The sequence below is a fragment of the Hermetia illucens genome, chromosome 5, assembly GCF_905115235.1.
Source record: "Hermetia illucens chromosome 5, iHerIll2.2.curated.20191125, whole genome shotgun sequence".
NCBI lineage: Eukaryota > Metazoa > Arthropoda > Insecta > Diptera > Stratiomyidae > Hermetia > Hermetia illucens.
The window spans coordinates 37,325,622-37,339,081 of record NC_051853.1 but is presented as its reverse complement, the minus strand read 5'-3'; the positions used below and the strand labels follow the sequence as shown (position 1 = coordinate 37,339,081).

The window sequence follows — 13,460 nt, the reverse complement described above, 5'->3', positions numbered from 1 at the left end:
ATGTTTTCCCAATGTGGAAAGAAATTTCTTGACAATCACTGCAATGCATCATCCAAAATATGTACATCATATTGTTGACCAAGACAAAGAAAACAAAGAACACTTAAAATCTGCTAATTAAAAAAAAATTAAATTTACTGACTAATTATTGCTGAAACAATGCATAACAAAATAGATATCCACGCATCAAAATTATCTAGCAACAATTACTCATTGAAATGCTTGAAAAATTCATATTACGTGCATCTAAAAAGCCATAAATATCTCCTAAAATGCCTTGCGATGTTAGATAATGGAATCCATTCCTATCTTCATTCAACTCCTCTTCGAGACATTTTTTTTAACAAACCACGCTTTTTCCATTATATACAAATTTACGTATTTTGGACTAGAGCTAATCAAAGTATCTTAGGGAACGTTGAGAGCAAAAACTGCGACATGATACATTAAAAAGGCAAAAATGTATCTGAATTCCGAAGATAATTGCCTCCGCCAATCCAGTTCCAGTACCACCGCCCGTGTCACACCTGACCAACACCATGGACTAGCCGATTTGATCGCATCTGCAAGTTCAACCGTTTGCCATCCAGGTCTAAAGATACTTGGCCAAAAACAAAACAATATGCAGAAAAAAAGATATAATATGTACATTGGAAGACATATGTGACTGATCGGTTAGTAGGCAACCGGCATGCCTACTAGCCACTAGCTTTCGATTCAATTCAACAAATTGATCCAGTTGTGTCTGTGTCTGTGTTATGTGCGATGCGGTAACTGATATCATCAACAGATACGAATCCACTTCGGTCATCTCGACAAGTGCACACATAAAAACAGCTTCCGAAAAAAGAGGTTTTCTTATCGACATATAAAAGTCTACGATTTTTCGGTTGGGGTTTAGTTTTGATTTTACTTCCGGCGAATAAATTTTGGATAAACGATGAAGGTATAGAATAATCGCGATTTGCGTTCAGATGATTTTATTGGTGAATTCAAATAATATCTTTTTTTCACTTTTGCTCTCCTTTAGAAATTTCTTTGGATTATCGCGTACTCGATAGTTCTGGTGAATGTGAAATGTGAAAGTTATGGCAATTCTCTTTTGTATTATCCAAGTGCTCCTCAACAACACTTCCAACTCCCCTCTGGATACTCAGGATTACAAAATCAACAGTTCTACAATGCACCATTAACACTGGGCAGTAATAGGTTTAATGCTGGACAATATTCTCAACAGCAGTTTGGATCAGGATTTCAATACCAGCAACCAGTGGATTATACTCGAAGCTTCCAGCCTTTCCAATTTCAGCAGCCTCAGTACCAGCAACAATTCAATTCCTTCGGTGCAAAACCGAATGCGTTTGGTGGGCGCTCAGCACATCGCTCTCATCGCTTACAGCATCTTTACACCAAGGCAATTCCATCCAGTTCCTCCAACCAGCAAGCATCAGTTGCCTCAACTCGGCTCAAACCTGTAGCTCCGACATTGACCTTGCCAACTCCATCGTTCCTACGGCAATCTAGCAAACTTCTAACTCCAGCCGCGGATAATTACTTTGCCCCGACTCCTCAGCCAATTCAGTCTATTCAAGTGTCTGGCACCATTGCTTCTGCACCAGCATTTCCGTCAATTCCAGCAGCTCCTCCGCTGCCTCCAATCCCTACTGCTTCTCAATTTGCAACCAAATCTCCTAAACAACTCTTCTCGAGCAGTGCAGACTTCTCTATGACCAGCTCAGTACCTTTTGCTGAAGGACATTCTATTGGGAATAACATTGCATATACCTACAACTCTGGATTCGGAGCGGCACAACCCCAAACTTTTCTTTCAAGTGCTGGTGATTTTGCCACTTTAGGTGCTAGTTCCTCCCAACTCCTTACAAATCAAGGTATTCAAGGTTACAACTACCAAACTCCCGCTGCCCCAGCAACGGCATCTTTCAATGCAAGTCCTTATTCCTTGGGAGGTTTAGAATACAGCAACTTAGGAGTTAACAGTGGAGATCTATATGGGAATGACTTCTCCAATTTGTTCAGCAATGTGTTTAAGCGCGAGTCGAAACCTTCAGATAGTCGACGGCAGGTTCCAACAAAAACGATAAAAAAAACGGCCAGTTCTTAAGCTAGGACTTTTGATATAACTAGGAATCAATTTACAAGTATTTTACGCTGTAAATGTAGTCTGTATGTAATTTTAAGCAATTATGTTAATTAACTTAATATAAAATATTTATGCAATCTATAAATATGGTTTTATTGTTGCCCACAGTCGACACTGGAACCGCCTGTCGGAATAGGTATAAAAATCACACTAGGTGATGGCTACCGCCAAATTTAATCAATCTTTTTTTGTTGCTGCACACCAACAGAGCACCACAGGTGCCTTATAAAAATCTTATTAAAATTCTTTACGCTCCGGTTGTTAATTAATTGTCCACAGAAACTCGTAATTCATTAAATTACAGCCAATATTTGGTGGATTTATATTACAACTTGCAGTTTCAGTCATGTTATCTACTTTTCAGTTTCTGCCTTCTGAAAGTAGATAAATATATCTTTGGAGCAAAATTCATGCGGAACAGTAATCCAGGCATTAAAGACACGAAACAGTTCACCAGAAATGTTATCACGGTCCCAACAAACATCTAATTTTGGTTCCGGTAAAGACACCCATTCTTCATTTACATATCAATTTGCAACCTTGTTTCCCTCGGCCTCTGCAATTTATCAATCTTTTGTATTTTTCGGAAAATTTCTTTTCAACCGGCGCACCCAAGAAAATTTAATACCACACGCACTCTATTATATCATATCCATCTAATTTTCATTAATTTATCCTAAATTGTGTCACATCAACTATTATCCAATTCAGTGAATTCAAGGCATTTCTTTCCCTTGGGTTTCCCACTTTCATTAGCCGGTTTTATCTGTGTGAAGTTCAATTTCTTGGATTTGAATCTAAAATTTGTGGTTACCACTTTTAAGAAATTTTTGCGGTGTGTTATCATGTGTTATATGTCTTATATATGGTCCCCATTAGCTAGACTTTACGTTCACTCATTTTAGCTTCTTGATTTTTTCTCGGACCTTCACTGCACATCTTTTCTTTTTTGTTTTAATTTCCAACATTTTTCTGGTTTTGACATGTATTTTTTCTTTTTTTAAATCTTGTCCACATTTGTTATCATCTTTTGGGAAATACATTTGAAAAGAAAGTGAATTTTTGACTGGTGTGTTAGATAACATCTACGCTTTGATGTAACCGATTAGACAAATTAGTATTTGACCATATAAAATGATAATGATGACAAATGCAAAACCTCACCAACGTAGATACTCTCCTTTTTATATTCATATTGTTACGGAAATAACATTAACAGTCCATATTTGATGACCACTGCATTTTACTACTATGAATCTATTTCACGGTTTTATTGAAACCATTCCACCTGAACAGTTCCAAATTTATATTAAATAAATTCAATAATTAAAAAGTACAGATAAAATCGGATTCGAATATAAAGATACTTCACATTACTCGATTCTCACAAATTTACAAATGATCTGGAAGGGCCCACATCCCCGCAGTACGCACCGTGAAGTATTACTTCGCGAGAAGGACTCTGGTTCGCACCAGCTCAACTAAGTCACTAGTCCGTCGCGATTTCCGGGCTCGTTCCAGTTCCTACAGCTTTTCCTGTATCGCAGTTGCTGTTGCATTTATCGCACTCCAATTTGCTGCAGACTTCAGCATCTCCTCCACGAAATTATCAGGTCCGTCAGACCAACCTACCTCTCTTTGAGGGTGAGCTGTCTCTCCTCTAGGGCGATGTATGGCTTTCCATGGGCCAAGCCTCTCATCTATCAAGACCGTTAGTCAGTGGTGATAGCCACACCCTGTACAAGGTGACACTACTATTAACAAAACCCTACGGATCTAGACTGGGGAGTCGAAAAACACCTCCCCCAATCCAGGGTGTCATGCGAACCGTGCCCATTGGACAGTTTATAGTCGGGGGTCACTGACTGTATTCGAACGGAGCCTCACTGACACCTGGTCGCCTCAGTGAGTAACTTAGACCTTACTGTGCTACGGAGAGCAATGGCACGGCGACCTCCTAATCCCCATACTCGTGGGAATTAAAACCAAACAAGCGGGATCCCGCATCGCCGAAATAATAAGAGCCAGGTGATTACACCCAAGAAAAGTGAAGGTGGAACGTCAAGCAGTGGATCCAAGGTGAACATTGGCATACTGCAAGGGCAACAACCAACAAAGACCATTGCTTAGAAGGCAGGGACAAGCAAAAGCATGTCTGAGATAAATATATTAGACATCAGGAAGGAGGCAGGTCTCTTTGGCGCAGGTGCTAAATGGTACCAGCGTTATCTGAAGGAAGGCCTGAAACCGGAAGAGGCCCTTAAGAGGCAGAGGCAAGTGTTCAAACGAAACGGTTAGTCCTTGTTGTTTTTTGAATGATTGGATGCTGTGCCCCAAACGGGGGTCATCATGCGGATGAGGACTTAGGATCCCCCATATCCCAAACAATAACCTACCTTTAGCCTAGCTTAGGCTCAAACTTTTGGCGGTTTAACTTGAATATAATTCGAAACCTTGTGGTGTTTTGGCGATTATATAAAGGAGCGTTTTTCCACCTGTTGCCACTTTTGGTCACGCTGCTCCCTGGGCAGAAGTGAGGCAGCGTCTGAAGAGTTACCTCTGCCCTGGACGAAGCCATTAGTCCATGTTACTTTCGAATGCTTGGGTGCTATGCCCCAAACCAGGGGACAGTGGACTAAAATATGTGGGAATAAGTCCGATCCAACGTCATGTGGATGTGGACTTAGGACCCCCCATATCCCTTAAAAAGGTTCAGGATCGACCTAAACTATCTTTATCGGAACCAAGAAAGCATTATGGACAAACGTCAGTAGCTTGCAAGGGACCGGATAGGAGGAAAGCATGCCGGAGATACGGCCAAGTAGGTCATAAAGCGAAGACCTGCGCGTCTGGTGAGAGCGTCGCACACACTGCAGGCTCAGAACGGTGTCCAATCTTCAGGGACACCATTTGTTCTTGTTGTTTTTTAACGTTTACCTGACGCCGAACGGGACGATGCCAGACTTTCGGCGTCGACTTGATGCTCCGGAGGACGCCGTTTCGAGAACGGAAGGACAAATCCTGGTAGCGATGATTTTAATGCCAGGGCCAGTTTACAATGTGGTAGGTATGCAGAGCGCAGCTCAGTGTCGCCTTTCTCTTTGCTGATCAGTGCAAGCCTCGCCACCTTCCATTGAAAAGGAAAAATGCCCTCTTTCAGACAAAAGCTGAATGCGCCGAACAGTACATAGGTCTGGCCGATGCTAGAAGACCACATAGTGTCCCTATAATACGGTCCATCTGTTCGGCCTTAAGTGAAAAGAGTTTCCACAAAGTCTTGTTTTCCCGGGTTACCAGTTTATAACCGAGTCCCTATGGGTGCCTATTCACGCCTTCGATTAGGTCTAACCAGCAGCGAAATTTGCTTCTGTTTATCGCATTGCGGAGTCACCTTTTGTCTGATCTGTAGACTGTCATTGTGCTACATGCCTCCTCACGTTCGTTTGGACTTGTGTAAAACGCAGGGTTTATGACACCTTTTTCGTAGCTCGGCAATTTCGGGTGTCCACCAATGCATAGAAGGTATGCCACTTCGCGATGCACTCACTCTTAGTGGAACCCTGCACGAAGTTTCACGCAGAATAAAAACGCGGGTTAGTGGACACGAAGAGATGGCGTTAATCACTTCAAACATGATATATCGATGGTTACTTGACGAGAAATCTTCCAGAACCCGCCAACCTTTCACCAACGACATCAGAAATGCCGACAGAAAGGTTCGCAACCGAGGCGCCTGAATGTAAGGGTCGATCCGGTTTTTAAAACTTTGAGCTCTCTCCGCTGCCATTTTGTGAAATCGTTTCTCTCAAGAGTCTGAGTGAGACATGACCCATTCAAGTGCCCTAGCAATGAGCTCTTTCCCAACCAGAATTCAGCAAACCGTGCCCAAGTCAACGTCTTCCAGAGCATCAAGCCTACGTCAAAAGTTCACCATCGTCTCGTTCAATGTTAGGTAGACGCTGAAAAACGTTACCCTAAGCAACGAATCCAGACAAAGCCATTTCCTCCATCTTGGGCATCCGCGATGGCAGCAGCACCTGATAAGTTACGGTGTCATAAAACGGGATCTCTGTTCCAGTACTGTTCACTAATGAGGAGCTTTTATTGCCAAGCTTGCAAGACGTGTCCACTCTGTTCGAGCAGACACTTATAATGGGAGCAGTAAAACGCAATTCAACTATATTCTCATAAGCCGACAAAATTTTCCACCAGTCACTGATTGCAAAGCCGTTCCCTATGAAACCATCGCACCTCAATATCGGCCGTTGATTGCCGTCCTGCGAATTAAGCCACCGATAAAACAGCATGAGGAACGCACTGGCCCGCGGCGCATTAAATGGTAGCGATTTGGTGAGAAGAAAGAAGAAATGATCTCACTCACACTATTACCATTAGGAAAGTGGAAGAAAGACACGATCCACAAAGCGCCCTTTGCAGCCCTCGGGGTCACCAAGCCGCGTAAACGGTACATCAACCGAGGTACTTGGCTTTGGAATGATGATGTTGAAATGAAGGTACGTGAAAAGAAACGCCTCTACCATAAATTTCTCGATGATAAAACACTGACCTATTGGCAAATTTATAAGAATGCCATCCGGGCAGCAAAGAAAGCGATCGCTGTCACTCGAGCAGCCCATTACAAAAATCTTTACGATAAACTGGACACTCGGGATGGCGAGAGAGATCTGTATCGATTTGCCAAAAGCCGAAACGAACGCACACAGGATACCGAACACTTCTGTTGCGTTAATGATAAGAACGGTACTTTGCTTGGCAACCGTCGAGCCGCGACAGATAGATGGCGAGAATACTTCGAGCAGATTTCAACTGAAGAATTTGCTCATCCTCCACTTCCACAATCATTGCCGACATTTGGAGCAGTTCCACCTATCAGCGCAACTGAAGTCGAGGAGGCAATAAAACGAATGAAATCGGGGAAATCGACAGGACCTCACGATATAGCATCTGAGCTCTGGAAAGCGAAGAGCTGGGACCCAACACTGTCGCTCAGTGAATTCTTTATCCGGGTTATTCAGGAAGGAAGAACACCATCTGACTGGTAAGACAGTACCACTGTTCCAATATGGAAAAAGAAAGGTAGTTCAGCAGAATGTTCAAATTACCGTTCGATCTGATTACTTTCCCTTACCATGAAGATTTTTGAATGCATTCTTGACAACCGTATTCGAGAAATCGTTGAAATAACCGTGAATTAAGCCGAATTTGTCAAAAACTGTGGAACTACTGACGCAATACACGCTGTGCGGTTACTCAAGGAGAAACACCGCGAGAAACATCGTCCTCTTTACATTGCATTTCTAGATCTAGATAAAGCGCTTGACTGTGTGCCACACAAACTCATCTGGTATGCTTTACGACAACACTTAGTGCCAGAAGAACTCGTGCGCTGGGTTCAATTGCTCTACCACGATCCGAAAAGTAAAGTTCGAAGTATGGCGGGTATATCAAAACCGCTTCGTGTCTTTATTTGTGTTCATCAAGGAAGCGGATAGCAAAAATGGTTTTGAGCAACTTGTCCAAAAATGGAATGATCGCCTCATGCAACACGGTCTCAGATTGAATCTAAACAAAACTGAATTTTTGACGACCAATCCCAATGAAACAGGCACAATCACTGTCAGTGGCAGTAATCTGTCCAGAAATGAGCGATTTAAATACCTCGAGTCAACGCTATCAGCCAATGGAGAACTGCATTATGAAATTGCTTCACGCATTAACACAACCTGGATGAAGTGGCGTTCCACAACTGGTGTTCTTTGTGATCGACGTATCAACGAACGTCTCAAATCTAAAATTTGCCGCAATGTCGTCCGTCCAGTCGCTCTCTATGGTTCTGAGAGTTGGCCGACTATAAAAGACAATGAACTGCGTCTTGCAGTAATGGAGACGAGGATGCTACGTTGGACTAGTGGCGTCACACGTTTAGATCACATCCGAAATGAGGATATCCGCAATCGTTATAGAGTTGCACCGATCGTGGAAAAGTTGCGAGAGAGGCGTCTTCAATGGTATGGTCACGCAATTCGTGTTAACGAGAATTCACTTGCCAAGATTGGTCTGAACATCGAAGTCGATGGTAAACGACCAAAAGGCAGGCCTACACAACGGTGATTGCACCCAAATTAGGCATTCGATAGAGCTAAATGGCGAAACCGATCACGACGAGCCGACCCCGCTTGTCAACGGGACAAAGGCTGAAGAAAAAGAAGAAGAAGTGATTGTAAAGATCATTTGTTGATGCTTCATTTCCAGGATCTCTGTTGAGTGCGGTTGTTGCGGCATCCATTTCCCTCTTATAAGTGCTGCGGAGGGCTATGTTGTAGCCCCTCTATCTGTTGTGACATTCATCAAGACTAAGAGGTGGCGGCGTTCGATCAACACGTGGTCAATCTGGTTGAAAGTGGTCCAGTCTGGAGAGTTTTTGGACTGCTTTCCGCGCAAACCAGGTACTTCCAACAACCATTTCGTGTGCTTTTCGTGCTTTTCGTTAAGAAATAACTCCCAGCCGTCACCACGTGAAGATGGAGATAGGGTTTGGTAGTAGAGCTGTTGATATTGGTTCAGCAGGCGTTTCCCAGGTTTTATGCTCCATCGTGGATACCAATCCACGTTTCACCCTGGGACCTATACTACCCTTTGACTAATACCGTGATCAAACGAAAACATTATATATATATATATATTTTAAATTATCCATAATATTGAATTATTCATTTCTGCTCCCTTACAAAGTGAAATAAATTGGCATGTTTTATTCCTGCAAACTGCTAGTGGGTGTCATAGAAATCCTTATCCTATTCAGAATTGATTTTGAAAAAAGATATTTTTCCATTGTACACAGTCCCCGCAGTTCGCATGCTAAGTTGCCGAATAAAAAGTGTCCTCCAATAAGCGCCTCCACAATGAAAATAATAGAATATTCTCACTATTGGCAAATATATAGATTATTCTAATATTTTAACGTCATTATCATTTCAGAAATGTTCGATTTCCTGTTCCCCAAAATTCAAACCAGTTTTAAGTTGGGCTTACATTCCTTTGTGTGGGAAGCGTGGGAGAAGCATCACCTAAGGCTCAATTTCTCAATTCCTCCATATGTTTTTATGTAAAGTACCAATGCGATTGTAAAAAGTTAGATCGAAATATCTTTTTCAAGATAACCATCCATTTATGAGTCTTGAAGTAGGGGGTAGTGAGACACCCGCGGTTTTCAAACGAAAGAAACAAGAAAAGTATCTTTTGATACTAAACACTATTATTTGTCGGCACTTCCATTATTGCCTTCCTCATTTAAATAATCTAAAGGTGTCGCTATTCAAAATGAATAAATTTGTGTTCAAAATATTTACGGAGTGCTCAGTTGACTTTTTATCTCATCCCAAAATTTGCGTCTTTTCTTAGAAGATTTTTTGTGAGGCTTCTTTCTAGTTGCAGGTTTTCCTTTTAGCTTTGGGGAATTATGTTTGTATTTTTTACTGCAATCTGGTTCGTTCTATTTTTTATCGTCGTTAGACTGTTGACCCTCCTGTTATTGAGCCACCATTGATATTATGCTCGTTTCCACTATCATTCCTTGATAAGCGTCATTGAACTTGTTTAGCAGATGTCGCAGTTGTGCAGTATCTGAATCTACACATGAAATGGAGAAATCCTGCCCGACAACATACCAAGTTCTTATGTCTTCCTTGGTACAAGTTTTTGCCTAATTAATATTATGAACAATTTGAAAACTTGTTGGAAATATGCAAATTTTGTTCAACTGCTCTGAGTAGAGACATCCATGCAAAACAAACATTGCACTTGGAACGTCTGGGTAAAAACTTTGGTCCTGGTTATTTTTGGATAAGTAAGGCCATGTGTCATCAAATAGTTTATCGTTAATAACGAGCAAAAAAATTGAAGGCTTCGTCCGAAATGACTTTTGTATCACTAATGTCCCTGTTCTCAGGTCATACTCCTTGCTTTTGCCTGAATTTCTAGGAACTTTATAAATTCGTAGACAAATTAAATTAAATCCAATAAATAAAAAATTTAATTAATCAAAATGCATTTCCATAATCCCGCCGTGACCACACGCCGCCTTTTTGCTATCGTAAATATTTAACTTTTTTTTCAGCAGAGGTGACTGTTTCCTAACCAGGAGGTCGAATTTTAATAAAATTTGTGATTTAAATATTCACCTTGTATTGCAAAGGTTCAGTCACTTCGATGGCATTGGCCAAAAAGCGGAGACGCAAAAGATATGAATGAGACTCTCAAGCCTGATGAGATGGATAGAACCTGAGATTAGACGAATTTTGCAGCACGTAATCAAATTCGAATGGATCAATCAACAATTAGAATATTTTCTAGGAAAAGATTCTAGAAATAAGATACGAACAAAAAAGATTGAAAAGTGTTTCTATTTTTAAAGATAGTGACATGAAGGACAATGTTCCTGAAAAATATTAATGACTTCTACCAAATAGCTGCTTTAGAGATATCGAGTTGAAAAATTTGGAAGCTGTAGTCTGTAAGACCATTAATTATAGGGGCTCCTGTACTCTGGTAATTCTTCTACAAACACTCCCTTCATTACTCGGACTGATCACCGATATATAAAAATCTAAGACTTCCAAAATATTTTTTAGGTCAAACCCCAAGACTTCCGTAATCCTTAAGTCGTTTCCCAAAAAAGGTGCGATCGCGGATATCCTCATTTCAGATGTGACCAAAACGTGTCACGCCACTAGTCCAACGCAACATGTTCGTCTCCATTACCGCAAGACACCGTTCATTGCCTTTTATAGTCAGCCAACATTCAGAACCACAGAGAGCGACAGGACGGACGATTGTGATTGTGTGTTTCATGGGAATCGGTCGTCAAACATTCAGTTTTATTCAGATTCAATCTAAGACCGTTTTGCATGAGGCTGTGGCTCAGCGGGGTTAACAACATTCGAAATTTATTTCGTGTGTTGTTAATTCGATTGACAGTTGCCACCACCGGTGTTTTCCGTAGCGAAGTAGGCCTGGATTTGGTCAAAAAAATAATGGAAGTTAGGAAACTAGATTTGACATAAGATTTTTCAATGAAAAAGTTCTAATTTTGATACAATGTTAAAAATAAAAGTTTGTTTCTAGTGGGATTTCTTTTTGTTTTCTTCTAACATTCTCGCGGTATTTCAGTATTCGAAAGTGCATTCATTAATTACCGCGTAAAGTGAATCTAGAACAATCTGGTCGTATCAGACCAAAGTGGGGGCCCCGAAGTACTCGCCCTATTGGGACGAGGAAAATAGGCAGGTTTGTACGGAAATTTGCAATTACGCCGATTGTGTCCAGGTAGAGCGAGGCAGCGCAGCCAGGGCTTGAACAAAAGCCGACATCGTCACAGGACCAGTTACGGGCTGTTTTTAGTGAGCCGCTCTTTGCGCAGATAGCATATGGTAGCTAAACCGTGTCCGATGAGGAACCAGGCGCGGAGCTAATTTCGGGAACGTGACCGCCCCGTAGTTGAATGCTGCCGAGGACGTCCCGTATCAGCGCAGACTGGAAAAATCTTGTCGTTTATTTCGTTGGGAGAAACGCTGGTTTTTCTGTGCCCCCGGTGTCTAGTGCTGAAATCATTCACCAGACCGTTGAGCCGCCAGCCGCTAACAAGCGGGAGCTGACTTCAACGACGTCGCCGCAGGGGGCCGGAGCCGCCGTCAAGGATCAATCGCACGTTCAGAGCCCCAACCTCAAAAAAGAAAAACACTACCACTGCAAGTCGCCGCAGGAAAAATTCAAGTTTTGAGTACTTATTATTATTATCCGAGTTATCCGAGTTATCACAATCTCGGGAGATGCCGGATTTTACTTAATAGTAGCACTAAGTGCCAAGCATTTAGGCTTGGACGATCCTACCTACTTAAAAACTAAAGGGGCGCTGGTGGTGGTAGCCGGTGATAGGTTAATGGGAGAATCCGTCGAGAACTCCCCGCAACATCGAGCACGTATGCAGAATGGTGTACTTCTGCATGGTTTAAACCAGACTGTGCGAAAGTCCCAGGACATCAAGGGAAGCCGTGAGGGATTTAGGCACAATACATGTAGCTGACAATATTATGGGAACTACAGCCACCCGCTCGAGACGCCAAATTTCCTTGATTCCCCAAGCCTATGGCTCATAGTTCACCTTCTTCTCGACGTATTCCCGTTCAATATTGCTATTATGGGGGATAGCAACATCAATAATATACGCAGAGCGACCCGTCTTGTCAATTAACAGTACGTCAGGCTTGTTGTGTGCTGTATGGCGATCAGTCAGAACTTGCCGGTCCCAATACATACTGTAAGCAGAACTATCAAGTACTGCTTGCGGCTCATATCGATAAACCGGACATGTTCTCGTGATGAGCCCATGCTTATAAGTAAGGCTGTGATGGATAACCTTACATACAGCATTATACAGGGTGCGGCAGCATAACTTCCTTTTTTCAAAACTCAATAAAAACTATTGTATGCATCGGAAAATATTTATTTATTTTTTATAATGTAGGTACATGTCTAAAGTTTTTATTTACATTGTTTTGAAGATCAAATCTGTTAGGTGACGTCCCCCATTCTCCATACATTGCGTAAACCGATCTCTGGCGTTTGTCGTGACTCTTGTTAGCATAGCAGGTGTTATGTTGGCAATTTCTTCTTGGATGTTGGTCTTCAAATCTTGTAGGGTTCTTGGACGGTTCACATAAACACGGAATTTCAAAAAACCCCATAGAAAAAAATCACAAGGTGACAGATCGGGAGAGCGTGCCGGCCATTCCAAATCGCCTCTAATTGAGATAAGGCGCTCTGGAAAGTGTTCCCTCAAAACAGCCATCGATTCTCTTGAAGTGTGTGCCGTTGCACCGTCTTGTTGGAACCAAGTGTCCCCCAAATCCAAATTTTCTAGCCGTGGGAAAAAAATTCTGTAGCATGTTTACATACCGGTCCGAATTCACTGTCACTGTAACCTCATTTTCCTCAAAAAACCAGGGATCAATAATTCCAGCTGAGGAAATAGCTCACCACACTCTGACTTTGGGTGAATGCAAAGGCTTTTGATGCAATTCTCGAGGGTTGGTGTCAGCCCAGTAGCGCATGTTTTGTTTGTTAACCGACCCACACAAATGAAAATGGGCTTCATCACTAAAAAAAACAATAGCACCCTCGGGAACGACATCAAGAAGAAGCTCAAACGCGTTCATCCGAGAATTGAAGTCACGTTCTGAAAGTCCCTGCACTATCGCCATCTTATAGGGATGAAAATGAA

At 42.0% G+C, this 13,460-nt stretch overlaps 1 protein-coding gene across 1 annotated transcript; it reads left to right on the top strand.

The window, feature by feature from the left end:
* Positions 1-792: 792 nt before the first annotated feature.
* On the top strand, positions 793-2,244 carry LOC119658383. The gene is made up of 2 exons (XM_038065749.1): positions 793-946; positions 1,031-2,244. The coding sequence occupies exons 1-2, from the start codon at positions 941-943 to the stop codon at positions 2,120-2,122; spliced, it is 1,098 nt and encodes a 365-aa protein (XP_037921677.1). The 5' UTR covers positions 793-940; the 3' UTR covers positions 2,123-2,244.
* The last annotated feature ends 11,216 nt before the right edge of the window (positions 2,245-13,460 follow it).